The sequence below is a fragment of the Schistocerca americana genome, chromosome 9 (assembly GCF_021461395.2).
Source record: "Schistocerca americana isolate TAMUIC-IGC-003095 chromosome 9, iqSchAmer2.1, whole genome shotgun sequence".
NCBI classification, from domain to species: Eukaryota; Metazoa; Arthropoda; class Insecta; order Orthoptera; family Acrididae; genus Schistocerca; species Schistocerca americana.
Genome location: NC_060127.1, coordinates 20,422,795 through 20,450,125, shown reverse-complemented (window position 1 = coordinate 20,450,125; position 27,331 = coordinate 20,422,795). Strand labels below are relative to the sequence as shown.

General features: G+C 40.2%; 1 protein-coding gene across 1 annotated transcript in view; it reads right to left on the bottom strand.

Annotated features, from left to right (window-relative positions):
• Positions 1–27,331, bottom strand: part of LOC124550841 — a 382,565-nt gene that overhangs the window by 196,271 nt on the left and 158,963 nt on the right. Inside the window, exon 11 of the mRNA XM_047125569.1 lies at positions 25,529–25,710. Within this exon, the coding sequence (XP_046981525.1) occupies positions 25,529–25,710 (182 nt within the window). The remainder of the gene's footprint in view (positions 1–25,528; positions 25,711–27,331) is intronic.

Here is a 27,331-nt window from a genome sequence, read left to right as displayed (position 1 = left end):
TTTAGAGTTTTCTTAAGCTCAAAAAAGGGACCACACACAAACCACGAAAAAGACCTGCCGCCACCTCCTCTGTATGTCACCGTCAGCACTAAACATAGTCGCAGGTAACTTTTCCCAGACATAAATTACACCCAAAGCCTTTCATTAGATTGCTACAGGGTACAGTATGATTTATTGCTCCAAAGCACTCATTTCTAGCCATCCACTAACCACTGTCCACTGTCAACCAGCTGAAGTGTCGCCTATCACCAACTATAGAAATATGTGGCTTACGAGGAGTAGCTTGACCACTGCGTGCCATTCTTTATAACTACCTATGCATAGTCATTGTGCTAGCTGGTCTGCTTGTAGCGTGTTGGAACTCACAAGTGATTCCTTCTGTTGATATCATTTTTTACAACCACCCTCCACAACGCTTGATGGTCCCTGTCCGTCAGTACGTGAGGTCTGCTTGATTTCAGTTTAGCCATGGTTGTTCCTTCATGTCACATTTCCATTTCACTCTCACATCACCAAGAGTTGATTTGGACACCTTTAGAAGGGCTGAAATGTCTCTTATGTACACACATCAAAAAATGTTTTGCACCGTCCCGGTTACCAGAACTCCTGAAGATAAACGTTGACGGTGGATACTGTATCACAGACGCAGTCCATTTGTCTGTTCAGAGATGTCACTAAACCTTCACAAAGATGTAAACGACCATGTATGAGCAGTTCCTATTAGACAGAGAGGGTCTGAGAGCTGATCAGTTCCAGTCATTCCACCAGGAAGGAAGTACACGGCTCGTGTTGTCTGTAGTTCAACCGTGCCTAGACGGTAAGTACCACGGTTCGATCACGTTTGCATTGTTATTTTTTGCCAGGAAGGCCTCTCAACATGGAAAGCATCCAGGTATCTCAGAGTGAACAAAGTGGGATGTTGTTTGGACATGGAGGAGATACAGAGAGACAGGAACTATCGATGACTTGCCTCGCTCAGGCCACTCGACGGCTACTACTGCAGTGGATGACCACTACCTACGGATTGTAGCTCAGAGGGACCCTGACAGCAACACCACCATGTTGAATTGTGCTTTTCGAGCAGCCACAGGACGTCATGTTATGACTCAAACTGTGCACAATAGGATGCATGATGCACAACTTCACTCCTGACATCTGTGGCAAGGTCCATCTTCACAGCAACAACACCATGCAGCACAGTACAGATGGGCCAACAACACAACAACATGCCGAATGGACCGCTCAGGATTGGTATCACATTCTCTTCACTGATGAGTGTTGCATATGCTTTCAACCAGACAATCGTTTGAGACGTTTGGAGGCAACCCGGTCAGGCTGAATGCTGCACTATCGAGCGTGGGCAGCAAGGTGGAGGTTCCCTGATTTTTCGCGTGGCATTATGTGGGGCTGACGTATGCCACTGGAGGTCACGGCAGGTGCCGTAACAGCTGTACGATATGTGAATGCCATCCTCCAACCGATAGTGCAGCCATATCTGCAGCATACTGGTGAGGCATTCATCTTTGTGGATGGCAATTCGTTCCCCCATCGTGCACATCTTGTGAATGACTTCCTTCAGGATAATGACATCACTCAACTAGAGTGGCCAGCACATTCTCCATACATGAACCCTATCGAACATGCCTGGTATAGATTGAAAAGGGCTGTTTATGGATGATGTGACCCACCAACCTCTCTGAGGGATCTACGCCAAATTGCTATTGAGGAGTGGGACAATCTGGACCGACAGTGCCTCGATGAACTTGTGGATAGTATGCCACGATGAATACAGCCATGCATCAGTGCAAGAGGACGTGCTACTGGGTATTGATGTACTGATGTGTACAGTAATCTGGACCACCACGTCTGAAGGTCTCACTGTATGATGGTACAACATGCAATATGTGGTTTTCATGAGCAATAAAAATGGTGGAAATGATGTTTATGTTGATCTCTATTCCAATTTTTCTATACAGGTTCCAGAACTCTCGGAAACAAGGTGATGCAAAACTTTTTTTGATGTGTGTATTTCTTACTCATGTGACATCCAGGGACTAGATCACATTCAAAGTCACTGACCACACCATTCTCCTGTTACTACTTCTATATGGACAACACACCACTCCACACCTTCTTTTATACTGGTGGGTCTGCCTCTTGTGACATCTAGTCATCAGTTCAACATTACACTGGAGTATGCAGACGCTTCTGATCATACATTTTATATCAGCTTTGCATATTGCAAGTCAAGATCAGAGCTAGCTTTGTAGGTCATCAAGCTTTGCGAGGAAGTGGTGGCTTAAGAAGAAGTTCTGGAAAGGAAGAAATTGTAAGCACTTGAAACATTGTGCTATTGAAGAATATTAACAGTTAACAATATTATGAAAAGGAAAGTTGCTACTCACCATATTGCAGGGATGCTGTGTTTGCAGATAGGCACAACAAAAAGACTGTCACACTATAAGCTTTTGGTCAACAAGGTCTTTGTCGAAAATAGATGGCAGACTCTCTCTCTCCCTCTCTCTCTCTCTCTCTCTCTCTCTCTCTCACACACACACACACACACACACACACACACATATGATTGCAGCCTCTGGCAGCTGAACCCACATTGGCAGTGGCAGTCAGCTGCCAGAGGCCGCAGACATGTGTGTGTGTGTGTGAGTTGCATTTGTTGGCCAAAAACTTATAGTGTGACAGTCTTCTTGTTGTGCCTATCTGCAAACACAGCAACTCTGCTATATGGCGGGTAGCAACTTTCCTTTTTATAATACTCTGCCATTCCATCCTGGATTTTCCATTCTTTGATATTAACAGTTCAGTGAGAGATACAGCATGAAACAAGGATAGGTAAGAAAACAAGCCTATGAAAGAACCTTCCTAGAAATGGGGCAGTGGGACATTCACTATTCTCAGATAGGAATAGTTAAAAGAGCGTTGGAGGAAGTGGCAGAGGTGAGAAACAGTACAGGCAGACACAGACCAGAGTGTATAAGATTATAAATGCAGTTTGATGTAGTAGTTACATAGAGATAAAAAAGCTAGCAGAAGATAGGAAAGATGGAGGAGAGCATCAAACAAAGTAAAAGATTAATAACTTAATCCTGGCTCTGAGTGGTCCCATGCTAGAGAACTGAACTCTATATGGTGAACCCACTTGAGTGGCATTTGTCCCTAATCACTTGCTTTGCATGCAGTGCAGATGCTTGTGACCAGCAATTACTCATTCGCCATCCCAAGGGTGTGCATTTGCTGTAGCAGGCCGATAGGCAAGTGGCCCTATCGTGTGGCTAAGGAAACACAGAGAATATACAGCTCCATCACAGTGCAGTGGCACTAAAGCACCTAGCAAGCTTTGAATGTATTTAGAATTTCTTTTTAATGGTTGTTTTCAATGTTTTCTAAGGAGAAAGTCTACACTATATACCTGAGATTAACCACGTATTACCACAGTGACTGAATATGAATACGTATAATGGAAATTAAAGTGATAATCACATACGAGGCTCGTCTGTGTTTTGAAAGCAATATATGAAGACTTTCCTACTGGCTTGCTACGCCTAACGCAAGAAAGGACTTTCTGTTGGGGTTGCCTCCCTTAGCCTTTGGAGTTTCTCCTCCACCACAAGGCAGCAGTTCCCTTCTCATTTAATCCCCAGAAAGGAGGGTTGCCTCATATGCCAGCTACGCCGTTCGCAAGTCTTCCTTCTCCACCGTAGCTGCCATTAAGGTCTTCAGCCGTAACCCTGGGCGTGAGTTCTGTGTCATACCCCACGGGATTGGGTCCCTGCCTGAACTCAGCCATCCTAGCACTCCGGCCTACTGAAGTGTAGGATGGCAACCCCAGAGATGTGGACGTGCCAGACAGGAATTACCCCAGTGGAGTAATAAGGAAGGGGACCCTACCTCCCTGGAGCTGGATTAACGATTGTGTACGGTGCCACAATCGAGATGGGAAAAGACCTAGAGGGCACCCGAGAACACGGTGGAAAATGGGAGTGAGAATATCTGTAGAAAGGAGAGGTGTGACCTGGCAGCAAGTAGAGGAAGAAAAGTGGCGGGAGGGCAAAGCCAAATGGAGAGGACTCGTCAGCATCCAGACCCGGCAGTAGCTGGAGTGGGATTCGGATATAGATAGAATAGTATATGAAATGTTGTTGAAAATCATTGATTTAGCTGTAGAACTGTAAGTTTGTGTGAATGAATAGCTGATGAAATAATGTTCATATTCAGTCTGCAGCTGAAATTGCTGTGACAATGTGGCATATATTGGGCAGAATAAATATAAACATTTATGTTCAGGAAAATGAAATTGATTATAGCTGTCAACACAGTTAATAATTATCAAAAACACTTCTGTCTACCTATACTATACAATCTTGTGAGCAAATCAAGCAAATGATCGGATAGGTTACAGCTGATAAAGTTGACCAACACCTCCAAAAAATTGCCTGTAATCTAGCCTTCCACATCCAAGACCCCAACCACTTCCTTCACTGACTCTCAATCATTCCCATCCCTTTACCTCCTGGATTCCTACTCATCACTGTTGATCCCACCTCCCTATATACCAACATCCCACGTGCCCATGGTCTTGCAGCTATTGAATACTACCTTTCCTGACATCCTTCAGACTCCAAGCCCACTACCTCATTCCTTATACACCTTACTGACTTTATCCTAGCTCACAACTACTTTTCATTTGAAGGGAAGGTATAAACAAATCTGAGGCACAGCCATGGGTAGCCATATGGCACTCTCCTATGCCAACCTTTTTATGGGTCATCTAGAGAAAACCTTTCTAACCTCCCAAAACACCAAACCCCTAATCTGATTCAGATTCATGGATGATAGCTTCATGATATGGACTCAGGGCCCAGACTTATCTTTGTTCCTTCACAACCTCCACACCTCCTCTCCCATACACTTCACGTGGTCCTCCTCAACCTCCTTCCTAGGTGTTGATCTCCTCCTCTCATCCGCGCCTGTGTCCACATTAAATCCACCAACCACCAACAGTACCTGCATTTTGACAGATCCAATCCCTTTCACACCAAAAAATATCACTCCCATACATCCAGGCCACCTGAGGATCGCATATCTGCAGTGACAAAAATTCCCTAGCTCAGTATGCCAAAGGTCTCATCAAGGCCTTCACAGACAGGCACTATCCCCTAGATCTAGTTCAAAAACAGATCTCCATGCCATTTCCCCTCACACCCCCAATCTTCTCACCATCCCCAAGAACCAGCCACAAAGGACTGTCCCCTTCATCAGCCAGTACCATCCCAGATTGGGGTCCTTTACCATGGCTTTGATTATCATGCCCTGAAATGAGGGACATCCTACCCGAGATACTGTACCCCTTCCTAAAATGGTGTTCAGTCACCCATTCAACCTCTACAACATCCTAGTATATCCCTATGCCACTCCAAATCCCAATCCCAATCCCAATCCCAATCCCTTGCCACAAGGACTGTATCCTTGTGGAAGAACCAAGGGCACAACCTGCCCAATCAACCCACTCATCACTTCCTATTCCAGTCCTGTCACAGGTCCACCCTACCCCATCAGGGACCAGGCCACCTGTGAAAGCAGCCAGGTCATTTACCAGCTGGAATCATTGCACAGCTTTTTATTTTGGTATGATTACCAACCAGCTGTCCTCCAGGATGAAAGGCCACTGCCAAACTGTGGCCAAGAACAAAGTAGGCCACCCTGTACTGCAACATGCAGCTGAGCACAGCACACTGGATTTCAATGGGTGTTTCACTACGTGAGCCATCTGGATGCTTCCCTCCACCACCAGCTTTTCTGAACTGCGCAGTTGGGAGTTATCCTTATCACATATTCTCCACTCTTAATTATTCCGGCCTCAATCTATGGTAACATATTGTCTCCACACACTCCACCCAACAGTTTCCACCCTCTCTGTCCTACCACCTCCTCCCCATTCTCATCTCCCACCCTGTTTATTTTCAGCCCTCTGCTGATGCATCTCCCCCTCTTTCCCCACTGCTCTCCTTTTTTGCTCCTTTTTTCCCACCTCCCCACCCCACAACCTCCTGATGTTGTGCCTGTAGGCATTCTAGTGTCTGCGCACTCCACCAGACTGTGTTCATCTCTCTCCCCACCCCTACACCATCCCTTCCCCTTCCCCTTTCCAACCCCTCCAGATTGCTGCTTGCATCCCAAGTGATGTTGCATTCTGGTGCAAGATGTCGGAGTTGGTGGTCATGTGTGCATAAGGTGTACTTGTTTGAACGTGTTTGAATGGTGTGTGTCTCTCTTTTACTGATGAAGGTTGTAACTTGATGTGACTTCTTTATGGTAAGTAGAAATCTGTCTTTTCCCACTGTTGATATTACTAACTGGAGTTTCCATTGTTTGAAAACTTGCTAATTATCAGATTTGTCCTTTTACAAGCTAGAGTAGAATATGCAAACACAAACCAGCCACACACACACACACACACACACACACACACAAACCTATGCCCCCACATGGTTGCCCACAAGTGTAACAGTGCAAATGCTGTTTTGCAGCAGGTGGGCTGGTTGTAATGAGGGTAGTGACGGGTGGGGTGGTTAGAGGAGAGAGAGGTAGGAGGCTGGGAGAGGCGCTGAGGGCATGTGGCTTGCAACTCGGAGGGAGGTAAGGGAATTGTCACCACTGCATGTACATTGTCCATAGGTGGCTAGGCTGTATGGGATGGATATTTTTGGTGTGGAAGCCATAGCAGCTGTCAAAGTGCAGATATTGGTGGTGATTCAATAGTTGGCATTCCTTCCAAACCAAAAAATCCCCCCCCCCCCCCCCCCCCCATACAGCCTAGCCTCACATGGACGATATATCTGTAGTGATGAAAACTCCCTTGACCAGTGTGCTGAAGGCCTCACAAAAGCCTCCACACACAGGCAATTACCCCCAGATATAGTCCACAAACAAATTTCCCCTACCATATCCTCAAATAACACCAATCCTCCCACCACCGCCAAGAATATTCTGCAAAGGAGTGGCCCCTCTCATCAACCCAGATTGGAACAACTAAACCACATCCTTCACCAACACTTTGATTCTCTCTCATCCTGACCTGAAATGAGGAACATCCTGCCCAAGTTCCCTCCTACTCCTCCTGAAGTGGTGTTCTATTGCCCACTCAACCGACACAACATCCTAGTCCATATCTATGCCACTCCCACTCTCAACTTCTTGCCACAGGGATTATATCCCCATGGCAGAGTCAGGTGCGAGACCTGCCCTGTCCACCCACCCAGCACCTCCTACTCTAGCCCTGCCATAGGTTTTTCTAGCCAGAGGCCAGGTCACCCGTGGAGGCAGACATGTCACATACCAACTCTGCTGCAACCACTGCACAGCCTTTCATGTCACTATGACTATCAAACTGAGTGAGGTGGCGCAGTGGTTAGCACACTGGATTTGCATTTTGGAGGATGACAGTTCAAGTCTGCATATGGCCATCCTGATTCAGGTTTTCCATGATTTTCCTAAACTGCTTCAGGCAAATGCCAGTATGTTTCCTTTGAAATGGCATGGGCAATTTACTTCACTAATCTGATGACCTCACTGTTTGATTTTCTCCCCCAAATCAACCAAGCAACTATGACTACCAACCAGATGTCGGCCAGGATGAATGGCCACAGTCAAACTGTTGTCAAGAACAAATTGAGTGCCAGATAGCACAACATACAGCTGACAGGATCCTTCTCTTCACCACCAGCTTCTCTGAACTATGCAGATGTGAATTATTCTTACAGCACATCCTCTGCTGGAATTATTATGTTCTTCTTGAAGTCTGAGTGTAAGTCACCTGTCTCATCTATACTGCATACCAGGTAGAACAGTTTTATCACTGCTGACATTCCCAAGGATCTTAACAGTTTTGAGGGAATGTCGTCTACTTCAGGGGCCTTGTTTTGGCTTAGGTTTTTCAGTGTTCTCTTTTGCATTCTTCTCGTAGTATGTAAATACTTTTGTATTGAAGGAGAAAAAACACAAACAGCCATGCCTCTACATGGAGCCAGTTGGATGCAAAATTCTGCATTTCAGTAGGATGTCTAGGTTGTGGTGGTGGTGGTGGTGGTGGTGGTGGTGGTGGAGAGAGAGAGGGGGGGGGGGGGGGGGTTTCAGGTGGGATGGTTAGAGGGAGTGAGAAACAGGAGGTAGGGTGATGGAATGGGGGTGAGTGCCAAATGGCTTGGCAGGAGGAGCCAGTTGCTGACTAGATATAAGAGATGGGATGGTTTGAACATGGGCTAGGCATGTGATGTGTGGTTGTCAGAGCCAGTGGGGAGTGGTGCACACTGAAGGTGACACTGAGATATAAATTTCAGAGAGGGTGAGAGGACAGAGAAGGGAAAACTCTTGGGTGGATGGCATAGGGTTGTGGGTTACTGGAGATTGAGGCCAGGATAATTACAGGAACAAAGGTTGTGTTGTGATCTGCCTAGTTCAGAGAATGTGGTGGTGGAGGGAAGGATACAGATGACCTTGGTTGTAGTATCATATCTCCCCTCTCATCTTTATCTACTTCCCCTTCTCTTTCTATAATACTATATTTAATTTCATTTCCCTTGTATAGCTGTTCTACATATTCCTTCCAGCTTTCAGTTTTCCCTTATTTATTCATATACAAAAATTATGTGTCAGATAAGACAAGCAGCAATCAAGGCTACTGAAGATGCTGTTTTGCACAGAGATTCTCTATGTCAAGTAATTGTCGGATCATTCAGGATAACATTGGTGGAATTTCTGTTTGGTATGATGAACAGCAGTGTGCTTCAAATGTCAATAAATGTAAGTTAGTGTGGCTAAATGGCTAAGTGTCCAAATACACATACAAAATTACAAGGTATCTATATGCATCTTGATTACATCAGTTTTTGAAATGCATAACATAAAATGGATCATAACAGCAACAGTTACATACTTTTCTCAGAATTATAAAATAATCTTGGCAAAAGCATAAAATAATGTTACCAATTACATATAAGAAACTAGTGAATGGAGGCGCTGTGTTTTTAACAGGTAGTACCAGTTACCGACTGCTCCCTGATGATTACTGGTATCAGTTACATCACAATCATCATCAAACAAATTTCCTAAATACATAATACAAAATGGGCCATAATACACTTGGTAAAAACATGATGGCTTCACATGTTAACTTGGTAAGGTTATTTTAGTCTTTTGCTAAGGATGTAGTTTATTCCCTATCCTACCTGATATCTATATTTATGATGATATTCAGAGACAGCATTTTACAGTAAACAGTGGGGTACTGTTGTTGATATGCTAGCATTAAAAGCATTACTTTACAAATTTCAAACCAGCTGCAGAGAGAAAATTAATTATGAAAGCATTTCTTTATGCTGACCACCTTACACTGCTTCTGAGGAAAGAAATTACTTGTAGATAATTTTTTGTGCGTTGACTAAAATATCATACAAACATAACCTGAGAAGTTTAGTTCAGAAAACTAAAATCTTGGATTCTATAGTTAACATTGCTTGTGGACTAAAATTGTTGGTAAAAAACACAAACAGAAAGAATCAGATACTTCAAATATCTTAGGTGTGATAAAGATTTGAATGTGATAAAGATACTCAAAATGCAGCTCATAGGCTTAGCAATACCTGTGGGATGACCGGCTGATATGTGAACATATTTTGGCCTGCTGAAGGTAAGTATTGTGCACTAATAGCATCTCATTGTTTCATAGTTTTGTTGAATGAATTTTCCTTCTGACATAAATAAAGCCTCAAACATATATGATTAATGTTTCACAAGACTGTTGCTTTACCAACAATGATATACAGAAATGAATTGTGGGTGGTAAATATGAAGCAAACAATGCACAAATGCAGAGTATATATACTACAAAGTATCAAAAGATGTAAAAGAACACACAGAATGAGACATGTTGATAACAAAAATGAGCTATTTTTCAAATTTTTTCAATATTTTTTAAAATTCTAAATTCTCAGCTATAGCTATGCTACCCAACAGAGACATAGGAAGATTTGTGATGGACTGGGACTCAAGTCCAGATTTCCCACTTTCTGTAAGTGGTCAGTTTAAGTACCCTACTGCACTGGGGCACTGTGGCAGGTCTGCTGGCTTCTTCAGGTCTGGCAGTACAAGATGCCAGCAGATATGCCAGGGGAATGCCTTCAAGGCAGAAGGCTACAAGTTTTGTGTGCAAGTTTGAAATAAAAAGGGAATGAAGAAGAAGAAGTTCTGGGCACATCCCTTCATTGCTGATTGTGACATTCGCAGGTTATTTGACATGCTTTGTAATGATTTAAGAAACTACAATGCTAAATTTTCCAGCATCCAGAGAATGTCATTCTGTTCATTTGATGAGGTAATGGGGATCTCTCAAGATTAACTGATGGAAAAAGTCACTGTTTTAAGGAAATTAATCTCACCAAAAGAAAAAGATTTCCATGATCCGTATAGTCAGTAGCTAATTATTTGTTGTCTGCAGTGATATTTACAGTTTTAGTTGGCATCTCTGCCAGCAGACATGCCGTGGCACCCCAGTGCGGTAGGGCTCTAATCAATCAAGCTATCTATGCACACCCCTAGTGACCCAAACTTCCACATGTCACACTGTCACATCAGAGTCTAATCTGTTCACCTCTTAAACTCACAACTTTACTTGTATTTCCACAACAGGGAGAATTGAAACTATGAGAAATCGAGACTGTTGTTATTATTGCCATTGTATGCGTTCCCTAAGGCTTATGATACATATTTTTCTTGACAATCCTACAGCTGTTAAAATATTTTTCAAAATACATTCACTGAATTGTGAGTTCTTTTAGCATCAGCTGTTTTGAGTGTAGGTATACTACCCATGTGTGACATAGGAAAATTTCTGCCGGAAAAATATTTCGGCAGCTGTAGATTGTCAAGAAAAATATTAACAAAACATACGGAGTGTAAAAGAAAAGTTAGTAGGAAATACAAGAAGGTGAACTGAAACCCTATGAACATGTGATCCTAAAAGGTTACCAGTAAAAATACAGAAACATGAACAGAGAGGAAACACTTTAAATTAAAATGCAATACTTTCTCACAATATCTGGTTACCGGATAAAATTATCTCAAGCTTCAAGAGTTCAATAATTTGCATCTGGCAACAATAAATACAAGCACATTGGGCCCTGGTTTGGATGAAATAATGTATGAAAGAAGCAAACTCACTTCAAATTGCCATAATTGAACTACTAACTTTTTGTAATAGTGTTGATGATTTTGCCACCTGATATGCCATGCAATCACCCAAAGGGAAGACAATGCTGATTTAATTCACTTTAGCTGGCAACTGAAAAATTCAGCTGAAATAAGTTTATATAAAAAATTACATATATTTCTTTTATGACAAAGTGATTTTTCAATTTTTGAGGTGCAGGCCCCAACACAGCAACCTAGATAGCATGCCCGCAAATACGGCCCAGCTAGAAAAATATGTATTACGTCATATTAGTGAAAATCATTCTTTTCCAAATATGAGCTGTATTCTGACACGAAGAAATGGTTAATTTTCAGGAACGTTTGCCTATCGAAGCCGCGGGCTCCAAAGGATAGATATCAAACGCGCAATTGTAAATTGATCACGTGACTGTGGTGGCAAGCTTTAGGATAAATTATTTGTGAGTTGTTGCCAGGTAAACTCAAATGATTTATGTTGATAGTGAGTGGGATGTCTGGTATTGCAGACATTTCTTTGGTTCACTGTCTCAGGTGGAAGAATCTAATTCCACGCTTATGCAATGTAGAAAATTGTTTGAATTTTTGTCGGAAATATGGACTAATGCCGGATGATGAATGGAGGAACTGTGTAGACTGTGGTGGGGTGAAGTCTATAAAAGTTCATAAGAAGAGTTCTGATAGTGAAATATCTTTACAATTTCATTGTATTAAACGAATTTCACTGTGGTAAATGAACAACTGTCCAGAAGAGTACATGGTTTGACTATTCCAAATTATCAATCCAGACCAGTGTAATTCTTGTATCTTGCTGGATTAGGGACTACACCTTGCAAACAACAGCATCGAAACTGACTTACCTGCTAATATCGTGTGTGACTATTTCGGGTTTTGCAGGGAAGGGTGTTATGTAATAGTGATGAATGACATTGTACCAAACGGTGGATCGAATAAAGTTGTTGAACTGGATAAATTGCACATAGCAAGAAGGAAAAACCAGAGAGGATGACCTTTAAAGAATAAAATCAAACATATTCGGGTATTTGATGGTATAGAACGAGAGTCCCACAAGTGCTTTGTGGTAAGAGGGTTGCCCACAGGCAAGGTAACTTTAGTTGGTTTGATAAAGCACTTTATATATTGCCTGGTAGCATGGTGATTACAGATGGCTTTCAGTGCTACAAGACACTGAAAGCAGAAGGATTCAACCACAAGCTTGTCACCACTCTGTAGAGTTCATGACTTTTGATGAACCCAGTGTGCACAGGTAGAACATTGTGTGTCTGTGGAAATCAGTGAAATCTTCCATTAAAAGAAAAGGGCGTCCAGGAGAAATAGAGGAACTGTGCTTGTTTCAGTATATGTATTTCCATAATTTGAGGTTGCAAGGAAAAGTTGACACATGTGACACACTATCCATATTTTTGTCTGACACTGCCAGGGTCTACCCAGGTGTCAGCAAAAAGGGAATGCTTCCCATAGCATACACATTAAATGGACTTTCTTATGATGACATCATCGACGATGAGTGAGGTAAGTCATTTCATTTCTAATTACAAGTATTTTAACAATGCTCGTCTTTTGTGATTGCTGTATAAACATGCTCATAATGCCCGCCACCACAGTTGCGTGACTGATTTACAATCACACGTTCTATATCTATCGTTTGGAGTCCGGGGCTTCGATAGGCAAACATTCTTCGAAATTACCAAGAAAAGTATCATAAACACTTATTAACTTTGTGACCATAGGTGACATGTTATTAGAGATGTGTCCTCTCACCATGTCAAAATTGTCACATATCTGGTTTGCTACGACAGTGTAATTTTTTGAGCTAAACAAATATGTTCAGTTAGTTATGGGCACATTCACAGTAGCACCCATTTCAGACCTCACAAATCAGCATTTCTTAGATATGTTTCACGAGAATACACAAGAGCTGCACTATTATTGCTTTCTGGCTGAGTGTAACTACATGTATATAGTAAACTGCACATCCAGTGTTACTGAGTTCACTGTTTTGAGTGAGCTTTGTAATGAAAGTGGACACTGCACCACACTCATTCTAATGTAGAACCTGATCCACCATTTCAATGAACAACACAATCCACTTATTTGGATCTGGATGTATACGTGCAATTTCTTATTACTGTGACTCTCTATATGTATGTATATTATTTTGTTACTGTCCTTTATTTACTCATAGAGTAGCTATTCATTTAATAGCAAAATTATACCAAAATGATGATTTACCATTCAATCTGTCAAAAATTTTATATATATACTATTTTTTAGAGAGAATTACATTTTCTGCAAATTTTAAGATTGTTTGAACCTGAATGTGCTAGTTATTATCTTCTTCCTCAATGACATTTGTTCAGTATTCCATATTTAATGTCTTGTATTATTAAAAAAATTAACTGTCTATTGTCAATTTCTCATAAACTTAAAAAAACATAGTTTAACAAATTAATGGAAAAAAACATTACCATTGTTGTTTATAGTCATATTGGCTATTCTTTGTAGTCATTATGGTAGTTATTATGGCTAGGCTAACTACAGTTTGTAAAACAAAATAAATATAGGTATACTAAAGAAAATTACATGAAAAAACATTGGTACTAGAGCCATTTGAGTCAAAACTTGTAGACTTATCTTTTATGACAGTTGTATTCAAATTCTGAGAATGAAAATATTTTAAGTCTTTACTTAAACATGACATATAAAAAATAATTTACTGTCATAACAAATTTGTATGAACCAATAATAGTGTGCAGCACATGAAATTATTAGTGAATGATGTCATGAAAGCAGTGTAATGTTTGAATTCTGTTGGTGTCTGAGAGGTAGGATGTGCTGATGAAAAGTGCACGATTGTCAACTGGTCAAAGTTGTTAGTACTGTTATTACGTTATACACAAAACTGTAACAGTTAATAATACAGCTACTGAAACAGCAACAGAAAATGTGATTTATTAATGAGTGGGTGTTAGAGATTGTTGAATCTTAGCAATATTTACAGGAAACAGTGAATCACTAGACGACAACAGAAGAAAATATTTAAGACTAAGATAAGTATATTTGAACAGTATTATTATTATTTGTTTTCAACTGGTTCGTTCTGCAAGCATCTTGCAAATATGAATAGAAAAATGCTATCTCAGTTACAGAACAGAAGATTGCATTTCAAAACTGACGAAAATCTAAATTAATCATCGACAGTGTGCCTGTCTGCAACTTTGTGTGTCTTCTTTATGGTAAGTAGCTACCTATCTTTTCCTACATTGTTGATATTCCTACCTTGAGTTTCCTTTGTTAGATAGGAAGCAGGTTAATAATTTATGCACACCTGAATGACATTTTCCCATTGTTTAAATTATTCATCAAATATATTATTCTTCATATCTGTTGCAAACTTATATTGATATATGAGGGTCATTCAATAATTAAAGAGACAAATTGGTCTGGAGAAAAAAGCATTTATTTTTACAAAAGAATACTTTTTCTACTTTTCAACATAACCCCCTTGAACATTTATGCACTTGTTCCAATGCGCTACAAGCTTTTTCATTCCGGTTGCAGAGAGCTCTTTATCTTGATATTTGAACAAATTTCCCACAAACTTTTTCACGTCCTTGTTGTCCTGGAACCTCTTCCCATGTAACACCTCCATCAGTGCACCAAACAAATGGAGTGCTAAGCCAGGTCAGTAAGGGGGATGAGAAAAATACTTCCCAGCCCATTTTGTCAATGGTTTTATGGGTTAGTTGAGCAATATGAGACGTGGGTTGCCTTGCTAGAGAATCACACGTCTCCTCTGAGATCCACAAAGTCTCTCTCTCACGGCTGGCTTCAGCTTGTTTAAAAGCAAATCTGGGTAGTATTGGCTGTTCATTGTATGCTGGTCTTTGAGATAATAACAAAAAATTAGACTTTCAGCATCTCACAACACTGTCAACATGACTTTTCCTGCTGATACTTGGGTTCTGAATTTTTTCTTGACAGGTGAGTTGGTGTGCTTCCACTCCATGTTTTGTCTTTTTGATTCTGGCTCATAATAGTGAAACCAAGTTTCATCACAAGTTAATGGTCATCTTCTCTTTCAAAGCATTCCTTTAGTTCTGTGCACACTCTCAACCTTGTTTCCTTGTGCAGCCGCGTCAACTCCATTGGGACCCATCCTGCACGTGTTTTGCGGTACTTCAGCTTGTTACAGATAATGTTATGAACTGTAAAAGTACTCACTTGAACCTTATAAATTATCGTTTCCACAGTCACATGACAGTCGGCAAGAATAATGTCATCAATTTGACATTAAAGTGAGGCAGTTAAAACTGCAATTGGTCAGCCAGAATGGTGTTCGTCAGTCACTGAGTGGTGACCATTTTTGAACTTCTACACCCACTTGTAAAAATTTGCACGATTCTACATCTACATCTACATTGATACTCCGCAAGCCACCCAACGGTGTGTGGCGGAGGGCACTTTACGTGCCACTGTCATTACCTCCCTTTCCTATTCCAGTCGCGTATGGTTCGCGTGAAGAACGACTGTCTGAAAGCCTCCGTGCGCGCTCTAATCTCTCTAATTTTACATTCGTGATCTCCTCGGGAGGTATAAGTAGGGGGAAGCAATATATTCGATACCTCATCCAGAAACGCACCCTCTCGAAACCTGGCGAGCAAGCTACACCGCGATGCAGAGCACCTCTCTTGCAGAGTCTGCCACTTGAGTTTGCTAAACATCTCCGTAACGCTATCACAGTTACCAAATAACCCTGTGACGAAACGCGCCGCTCTTCTTTGGATCTTCTCTATCTCCTCCGTCAGACCGATCTGGTATGGATCCCACACTGATGAGCAGTACTCAAGTATAGGTCGAACGAGTGTTTTGTAAGCCACCTCCTTTGTTGATGGACTACATTTTCTAAGCACTCTCCCAATGAATCTCAACCTGGTACCCGCCTTACCAACAATTAATTTTATATGATCATTCCACTTCAAATCGTTCCGCACGCATACTCCCAGATATTTTACAGAAGTAACTGCTACCAGTGTTTGTTCCGCTATCATATAATCATACAATAAAGGATACTTCTTTCTTCAGACAACCTTCACCATAAAAGACATTCTACAGAATATATTCACTGGTTTCTCACCTTCAGCAAGTAAAAAAACAAATAACAGAACGTTGTTCAACTAATGTGGACATTTCAAGTGGATTTGCCATCTTGAAATGTATATTTGAGGTTATAAACAAAACAATGTTGATACATCACCTGATCAGGACTCATCCCAGTGATGCCTACTTAAAGCCATAAAAGTAACAAACTTGCCCCACAAACAGCTTTTTCCGCAGACCAATTTGGCTCTCTAATTATTGAATGACCCTCATAGTAAGCCAGGAGCTTGCCCCAGTGTAATGACATGATCCAATATGTATTACCCATTGGCTTTAATATCAGGACCTTTGGCCAAGATTTGTTTAATGATTTACAGTATCTGACGTTTCATCAGCACAAGTGGCTGGCACTGTCAAAAATTCAGCCTCCACAGCTGGTGGTGGACTGGAGATGAGACAACAGCTGGAGATGTATGTGTTGCGTGAGCATCTGAGGCCTTTTCCCTGGTCATTACAGCTGTGGTACCTCGTTATTTCCTGCAATGGTCATTCACTGTACCATACGAGCACCAGATCTATTTATCTTGAAGTTTTCTCCTCTCTTGTTACAACCTGGACTGCATTCTGGTGAACAGGTATATAAAAAGTATGATAAAACCTAACACTCATGAAGTGACACACTGAAAGAAGAAATGTCAAGTTTGGCCTTTCAGCCATACAATCCTTTGTGGTCAATATTAATCTCAGACTTTTTGCAGATGCTGCAGTTATCTATAATGCAGTACTGCTTGAAAGATGCTGCATAGATATTCAGTCAGATCTTGTAAAGATTTCAAAGTAATACAAAGACTGGCAACTTGCTTTAAATGTTCAGAAATGTAAGATTGTGCACTTCACAAAATGAAAAAAAAAAAAAAAAAAAAAACAGTAGCCTATGATTATAACACATCAATGAGTTGCAATTCAAATTGGCTAGTTAATACAAATACCTGGGTGTAACACTTAACAGGGATATGAAATGGAATGATCATACAGACTCAGTCTTGGATAAAGCTGGTTTATTGGTAGAGTACTGGACAAGTGCAATCAGTCTACAAAGGAAATTGCTCATAAATCACTCGTGTGACCCTGTTAATGAAGTTTTGAGAACCAGCTTTAAATGAGGTCTCTAGGAATATACTATAGCTTACATAGGAATCATGAGGACAAGATTACAATAATTGCAGCTTGCACAGAGGCATTCAAACAATCATTCTTCCCATGCTCTATACTTGAATGGAAAGGGAAGAAACCTTAATAACTGGTACAATGGGGCATATCCTCTACCATGCACTTTATGGCAGTTTGCACAATGTAGACGTAGAAGTAAATGTTGGTGGCAGACAGAATTGGCTGTATATTGTGCAAACACAGCATACAGACTATATGCAAACCAACCTAAAACATCATAAAATGTCTCAGATCAGCAAAGGACAAAAGGAAAAGCATTCGTATCATTGGGAGTATACTACATATCATGGACATGTGGAAAAGTGTTTGTTGGAATGACTGTACGATCCATCAATATCGGGATTACCGAGCATAAACAGTATTGGGGCTGAGACAGGTGGAGAAATTGGCTGTGGCAAAGTACTCACTGTGTGTGAGTGACCACGGAATAAAATTCATTGACACATGGGTTCTCACACTGAAGAAGAGCCACCTTGCCTGTTTGTTCAAGGGTGTCATAGAAATTCACAAACTTGACAATAATTTTAACAAGAAAGGACTTCAAAATTAATTCAATGGCTGTGAATTCCTTGACATCAGCTGTATTAGGTGCAGACAGGGGCAGGAAGAATTTATTTTATTTTATGGCCAAGCTTGGTGTTGTTTTTTGTCAAACTCGGTGCTATTTTTTGCCAAATTTGATGCTATTATTTGCGAAAGTCAGTTTTATTTTTTGCCAGATTTGTTGTAATATTTACCAAATTAGCTGCTATTTTTGATAAATTCATTATCTTTTTGCCAAATTTGCATTTTTTTTCTCCGCATTCAATGTTACTCTTGTTCCAAAGTCGGTGTCGTTTTTTGCCAAATTTGGAGTCTATTCTTGGCAGAATCAATGATATTTGTTGCCAAATTTGATATTATCATTTTTGCCAAATTCAGTGTTATTATTGGGCAGATTCATTGTTATTTTACAAAATTATTTCTAATTTTGCCAAGTTCTTTGTTATTTTTGCCACATTCTGTGTTTTTTTATGCCAAATTCAATGGTTTTCAGTGTTTTGTCAAATTCTGTGGTTCTTGCCAAATTTGGTATTTTTTGATGTTTTTTCCAGTTTTTTTCCAGATTCGGTGGTACTTTTCCTTCCCAAATTCTCTGGCTTTTTTTCCAAATTTGATGTTATTTTATGTCAAATTTTATGTTATTTTTTACTGTTTCAGTGTACGCAATTTTAACATTCTACAACTATCATTTATGTTAGTAAAATGCTGTCCTCAGATTTGTAACATTTTTATATGGTAAGATTACAAATTTCATGATATTTTGCAAAAATCAGTGATTTCACGTTAGTTCCATAAAAACAGTTAATTTCATCTTATTGTTGATATTATCGTTATCACAAAATTTACCTGTAACTATGTCTAAATCTAGTATCCTATGTGTAGTAGATTTATACATGATACAGCTTGAAAATAGCTCTATTAAGTGTAGATTTAGAACCCAATGGGGAGCAGATCTATACCAAATACAGCTAATGCCAAGGAATTAATTTTGAAGCATTTTGTATAGCTGTGGATTGTCAACATTGTCTGCTCTTTCAGACATACACTTAAGAAAGAACAAAGCCTCAACGTAAATGGATCCTAGATTCCCATGCTGCAGTGAACAACTGTTGCTAGTAACAAGAGGGAATTCACAGTGATAATTACCAGGAAAATGCTCTTAGATGTTGGCTCAACTTCTGTCTCCCACCAGCAATAGTGGGTGAATCTTTAACAATGCCAGCCACTCATGCTGGTGAAACATCAGAAGAATCATTACACAAATGTTGGTTGCAGAACCAAAGACAGGAGACAACATGCAATATGTCAACAAGTAGCCATGAAAGCCTCAATAATTATGTGCACAATTCAAAATTGAAAAACAGTCATCAACTAATATTCCATAACATCAAACTGGCCATTATAAAGCAATCAGTTTTGCTCCTTCTGTGTACAGTCAGTACTGAGGGTTGCACATATACAGGCATACAATTTACTTGAGAACAGGGTAATGGTTATTATGTAGTGTTTGCATTATTAAATACAGGAATCAAAATAAAAGAGAGAGAATACAACACAGTATATTTCTTTTAAGAAGAAGATATCAGCAGAATTCCCATGGCTAACATCCCCATAGAGGCAAATAACTTTCGTCAGAGTATTGTATAAACTGTTTCTCCTATACTGTAGGGTACTTTGAAATTTAACACTAGTTAGTCATAAGAAGCTACATAAAATTTCCTTTACTATCCTTACTTATCAGGTTTTCCATCATGCGCATATGAACTGACAATTTCTGACCCATTGTGATCCACCATCACCAATAACCATAATTTGGCGACAGCAGCCGAGGAACAAGGGGAACATACGATAAAAATCAAGTTTTAGGAAAGACGAATACAAAAGTAAAAGAAAAGAACTATAGAAATTGAAATAGCTTTCAATTTTATTATAAATACAATATAACTGAAATAAAAAATCAATATCACATATTTTCACTGCATTACAAATAACTGATTCTTTGTAATACAACTTTCAACAAAAATTTCAATACAGTTTCTGACCTAGAATTGTATGTTCATGTAAACCACATTTAGAGCTGGTGGCCATGGAATACAGATTACAACTGCTGTCAAGTAGAGACATGTGATGCGGTGCACATCAAGATGGCATAATCAACACATTTGAGACACCATCATTTAAGAGTTCACAAACATCTGCAGACATGTTGTCAGTCACTAAAACCCATCTGAAAAAAATTACGGCTCTTGTAGTCGAGAATGGTAAGATACATGCACATACCTGAAAATAATGTAATTGCTGAAAAAGAAACAATATAACCAAGGGTAACAGGTATGCATGTTGACATCAAGAACAATTTTTTGGCCTGCTGTGTGTCTCTCCTGATTCAGGGTATGGACAAATATTTCCTTCAATTCAGCCATAAAAACTGTTGTCACCTGAATATGGATATAAATACGAGAGAGATTTGTTACACATGATCCTATTGGAGATGGTAAGCTCTAGCATTTCTGTCACCTCTCACTTGGCTTTCGTGGTCAGTTATAGGAGGATTAGATTAGATGTTCCTTTTGTTCCATTGACCCATAGTGAGCAGATCCTTAAGGATTTAGAACATGTCACAAAACAGCAGTACATAAGACATACATAGAGTGTGTGTGCATGTGTGAGGGAGAGAGAGATAGAGAGAGAGAGAGAGAGAGAGAGAGAGAGAGAGAGAGAGAGAGATCCTTACCACATATACTAACTACGATGGTCCTCATGGATGTGGAATAAGTCAAAACACTTATTACAGGTATAGAATTTCATTTAAGAGGTAATAACAAACTTGTTACAAAACATGAAACTAACAATATTGTTTCCCTATTATATTCATATCATTAAGTGGAATGTTTCCCGCGTGGAATGTTTCCCTATTATATTCATATCATTAATTTGAATCCCGCGTGGAATGTTTCCCTATTATATTTATAACAATATACTGAGATGTATATGATTATTCTTAGGCTATGGAACTCATCCATCATCATAAGAAAACTGCTTTACAACACTTAATTACACTGATAACTTTGATGTGTTGAAGATATACAGATGTCAGATTTTACATAATACTAATGTTAATTGAAATTGCTAATAATATACACAAATCAATTGATTTTACTATGAAACTCATTAATGAAGTAGAAGAGTTGGCCACCAATAAATCCTCAAGTTGCCTCTTAAACTGAATTTTATTGGTAGTTTAACTTTTTATGGCTGCTCGAAAGTTATTGAAAGCGTGTTTCCCTAAATAATGGACATCTTTCTGCACCAAAGGAACTTTAAATAATTGTGAATGTTATTCTTATACCCAGTATTGATTCTGTGAACTGAGCAACTGGTCTGAAGAAGAGATAATTTATGCCATATTATTATTATCATCACCATCATCATCATCCTCATCATAACAAATTCATTTAGGGGGTAAAAACTCTGCCTGAAATAAAAAAAAAAAACGAAGTACTCATACAAATTTATAAAGAACTTGGCAGTTTGAGCACACTTATAAGCATGACATAGCACCTGTGTGGCCAGGATGCATGATCTGATTTGGCTGTGAAGGTTGTCATAAAGCCATTGTATTCTCTGCCGATACAAGATGGCCTGCAACCATTGTAGCTGGTCGTTGATATACTGGATATTGGCTCTGAGACAGAGTTGACATCTGAGCTGGTCTCACACATGTTCTATCAGAGGACATATCAACATCACGCAGACACGTGTCGAGTGTGGATGAGCATTGTCCTGTTGAAAAATGGCACCACGATACCACCACACAAGAGGTAACTCGTAATGCACATGACATACCATTCTGGCATTCTGGCCTGAGCTGCCAGAGCTGGCAGTCATGTGTGTTTGAAGTGTGCTTGGTTGTGTCAATCAATTGTGTATGTTTCTCTTTTTCTGATAAAGGCTGTGCCTGAAAGCTTATGTGTAAGCGTCTTTTAATTGTGAGTGTCTGCAGCTTAACATGTCATGTTTACAGTAAGTAGCAATCTATCTTTTCCCACATTCTTGGCATATCCAATAGCTTCTTCCACTCCAGGAGCAATGCTGCTGTGCCCCTCAGACGCACTGGAGGAACGGGATATCTCCCCAGATCTCTACACAGAGCGACGGTGATCGTCTGGGATAGTGCAGAGCTATGATTCAACCCTTAACATAATGCAATGACATTCATCAGCAGTCCATGACTCCCGGTCACTACACCACTCCAAATACAGTGGTTTCCACTGTGGTGTCAACTGCAGCCTACACATGGGACAGTAATTCCCTACTCCAGCTGTTGCTAGTCTCCATATGACACAGAATTTTGCAGGGACACCATTATTATTAGTCATATGACAGGCGTAGACATGAAGAGCTTACGGTATGCTTGGTTCATATTATAGTGATCTTCCTATGTGTGATCAGATTGGGTCATCCAGAACATTCACAGCAAGCACACGTGCATTCATTTACCCATGCAGTGCATCATTGGCCATGGTCATATCTAAATGCTCCACAAAATTATTATGTCACAATTCGACCACCCATTTAAATAGGGATTGACAATGAGATCTCTTCCAAACTCTGTCAGGTGCCAGTAACGCTGACTCACATGGGTACATGGCATCTCTGGTCCTTTACAGCAGTCATTCAGCTTCTGATGCTATTCGTGCCTCTTACATAGTCTACTGGCCCTGGTAATGACACTAAACATGAACAACACTAACACACACTAGTGGCCATCTTACTCATCACAGAGAATGGCAACTGTAATCACTTACATACCACTGACGTTGGGTACACATATGAAGTTACAGTGACTTCTGACCGTGTCACTGTGGTGCTTCGCTTTTACATTGGGAAGCAGTATATATTATCCCCAGTTCTTTGAAGAGGCCTCTACCTAGTGTTATCAAGTTCACACTACAAATAATTCACGAGGACTCAGAAGGGGAGGCCACGACATTGGGATCACAGATTTACTTCAAGCTTTGTACGCCTCCAGTAGGCCATTAAAACAACATTATGTACAAGTAGTAAGGTGCACTACCCTACCAATTCGAAGAAAATCACAAGAGAAATTTTGTATATCTGTTATGTGCCTTATGCATCTGTGTGTAAGCACCAAACATCTAAGTTTATGGTGGTCAAGTAATTAGTGTTTGAGCTTCGTAAGATGAACATGTAGGCAGTGACAGTTCGACTCCTGCTCAAACATAAATATTAGTCTTTTTTTTCCTTATTACAGGTCATATTATTTAATTTCTATGAAATTTCAGTTATAGTACAATGAAAACAATGTGTGTATTTGCATCAAGTTTCAATTTATGTTTTCCATGTCTGTATGACAAATACCATCCTGCAACGTGTGATGTTAAGGGCACATCCTACGAGTAATTGTACATTATTACTCTTGTGGTCTGGCACATTGTGACTTACTATATTACTGATTGTGAATAACATCACTTACATCATTATTTATTGAGGTTTGAGTTGGACTTTCCAAGTTTGTCCCTTGTCCTTGAAAATTTAATTACAAATAGTAAATAGTCAAATCACATAGGGAGTTCACTACAACTTCATGAAAATGCATGTTTTTTTCCCATTATATTACCTCTCAAGTGTCATATAAATTAAATAATGTGACCAGTGAGGAAAAAAAATGTAGATTGAAAATTAGAAGGTAGCTGGATTCAAACCACCTTCTTGTCTACAACCCACTTGCAAAACACAAATGCTAACCGCTTGCCCACAGTGACTGCTTACAATTGGCACCTTCGCACAGGTACATCAGTTACATAATAGACATGTAAACTTCTCTTGTGACTTTCTCAGAATTGCCAGAGTACTGCATCTTACTACTTGCTCATTATGTCAGTTTAATGACCTACTAAAGATGTACAAAGTTAGAAGTATACCTGTGATCCCAATGTCACAGCCTCCATTGTCAGAAAACTTAAGCTTGGCTTGATGAGTTATTCCAAAAATGATCCCATAACACATTATGAAGTGAATGTAAGTGAAGTGTGCTAGCTTTTTTATTTTTACATCATAAAGATGTAGTGCATCTTGAACAACTACCAGTTGGACGACTATGTAGCATTTGTTTACTGCTTCTCATGTCAAGTAACAATCAACTATTCTTCCCTCATCTTCTTTTCCATCTCTCAAATTAAGCAATACTATGTAAGGGAGTTTTTGCAGATCAGACATGTGTGTGTGCTTTGCCATCACAGAATTCTTTGTGCATTCCATGCAACATTGGCTTCAAGGTTTGTTTAACCATGTTTGAAACGTCTCCTTGGTAATGTAACACAGAGCTGAATCCAGCCACAATGAACTTTAACAAACAACTTCTCTACTGTCCATGACAACACAAACAGATACCATGGGAAAACTTCTGAATATTTAGAGAATATGAACTGTGCACATGCTAATAACAAAAGTTAAATCGGAAACAGTTGTATATGATACAAAGGATCCATTAGGCATAGTGGCACTGAGAAAAAATTAAAAATGTTAAAACTAGACAAGGTTCTGAGGCTGATGGGATCCCTGTCAGATATTATACAGAATTTTCAGGTGAGTTAGCTCTCATTGTAAACATAATATACCATAATTCACTTGAACTAAAAACAGTGCCCAGTGCTTTGAAAAAAGTGCAGGTCACAAATGTCTACAAGAAGGGTAACAGAAATGATCCACAATACTACTGTCCTGCCACATTAACATCCGTTAGTTTTAGATCCCTATAATTTATTCTGAGCTCAAATCAAATGAGGCATCTTGCATCCAACACTATACACTCCATTCAGCTAGTCTTGCAAGTTCTTTCCTTCCTCTGACAAAATTACAATGTTATCAGCAAATCTCAATGATTTTATTTCTTCTCCCTCAACTTTAATTCCCTTTTGAATTTTTGACACAATTTTTTACTGTTTGCTTCATGTACACACTGGATAACTTGGGAATAGGCTACAACTCTGTCTCACTCACTTATCAACTACTGCTAACTTTCACAGGATGCGACTGCAGTATGGTTTCTGTAAAAGCATTTGCTTCCTGGATTTGATCCCTGCTACCTTAAAAAATTTGAAGATTTAAGGGCAGGGGGAAAGGCTGCAATGACAATTTGAAAATGTATTACTACCTGTCAAAACAATTTCCACATAGTGATCAGAAAGGTGACATAACAAGAAATTCAGTGTCAACATCTTTATGATCATTGGCACCATTAATCAAAAATGAACATTATAATACATTTAGTTCTGTTAGACTGTAACACATTACTTTTTCTAGTCTGTAACATTGTTTTGTTCATTATACAAGAGCTATATGGTGAGGAGTGTCACTCAGAAATAACACGTACTTCTCTGGATCAGGGTTCTGCAATATCCTTAAAACGTACAGAGAGAACTGCTCCCACCACAGTTCCACACCTGGCAGCAGGCCAACATAGGCTCGATAAGCATCAGCACCAGCAGACGCGAGCGTCGGGCTGTCGAGAGATGACAACAACATCTCCACAATCTTTGCACTGCTTTCTGAAACCTGAAAGGTAAGATGCACATTTATAACAGTTTGTCAGGTTATTACTTCATCAATTCAATGGAAATAAAATATTAATACCCCAAGGGTACAATACAAAATACACACATCAAAACACGTTTGCATCACCTCAGTTCTGAGAGTTCCACAACCTGTACAGAAAATTGGGATAGAGATCAACATAAACATCATTTTCGCCATTTTTATTGCTCATGAAAACCACACATTTCATGTTGTACCACCATAGAGCGAGACCTTCAGAAGTGCTGGTCCAGATCACTGTACACACCAGTACCTCTAATATCAAGTAGCACGTCCTCTTGCATTAATGCATGCCTGTATTCGTTGTGGCATACTATCCACAAGTTCATCAAGGCACTGTTGGTCCAGACTGTTCCACTCCTCAACAGTGATTCAGCATAGATCCCTCGGAGTTGTTGCTGGGTCACATCATCCATAAGCAGCCCTTTTCAATCAATCACAGGCATGTTCAATAGTGTTCATGTCTGGAGAACATGCTGGCCACTATAGTTGAGTAATGTCATTATCCTGAAGGAAGTTATTCACAAGATGTGGGTGATGGGGACGCGAATTGTCATCCATGAAGATGAATGCCTTGCCAATATGCTGCCTATATGATTGTACTATTGATTGGAGGATGGCATTCAAGTATCATGTAGCCATTACGGTGCCTTCCATGACCACCAGCGGCATACGTTGGCCCCACATAATGCCACCCCAAGACAGCAGGGAACCTCCTTGCTGCACTCACTGGACAGTGTGTCTAAGGCATTCAGCCTGACCAGGTTGCCCCCAAACACATCTCCGATGATTGTCTGGTTGAAGGCACATGCGATACTCAACAGCGGATGAACACGATGCCAAACCTGAGCAGTCCATTCGGCATGTTGTTGGGCCACATCTGTACCGCGGTGCATAGTGACATGGTTGTAAAGATGGACCTCGCCATGGACATCGGGAGTGAAGTTGCGCATCACGCATCCTATTGTGCACAGTTTGAGTTGTAACAGGATGTCCTGTGGCTGCACGAAAAGCATTATTCAACAAGGTGGCATTGCTGTCAGGGTTCCTCCAAGCCAAAATCCATAGGCAGTGGTCATCCACTGCAATAGTAGCCCTGGGGTGGTCTGAGTGAGGCATGTCATTGACAGTTCCTGTCTCTCTGTATCTCCTCCATGTCCGAACAACATTGTTTAGGTTCACTTTGAGACACCTGAATACTTCCCTTGTTGAGAGCCCTTGCTGGCAGAAAGTAACAATGTGCATGAGATCGAACCACGGTATTGACAGTCTAGGCATGGTTGAACTACAGACAACACAAGCCGTGTACCTCCTTCCTGGTGGAATAACTGGAACTGATCAGCTGTCAGACCCACTCCGTCTAATAGGTGCTGCTCATGAATGGTTGGTTACATCTTTGGGCAGGTTTAGTGACATCTCTAATCAGTCAAACGGACTGTGGCTGTGGTACAATATCCAACAGTCAACGTCTGTCTTCAGGAGTTCTGGGAATTGAGGTGATGCAAAAGTTTTTTTTATGCATGTATGTCTGACAAGCACAGTGGAATAGCCAGAAAGGGAGGAGGCAATGAAATGAAACGTA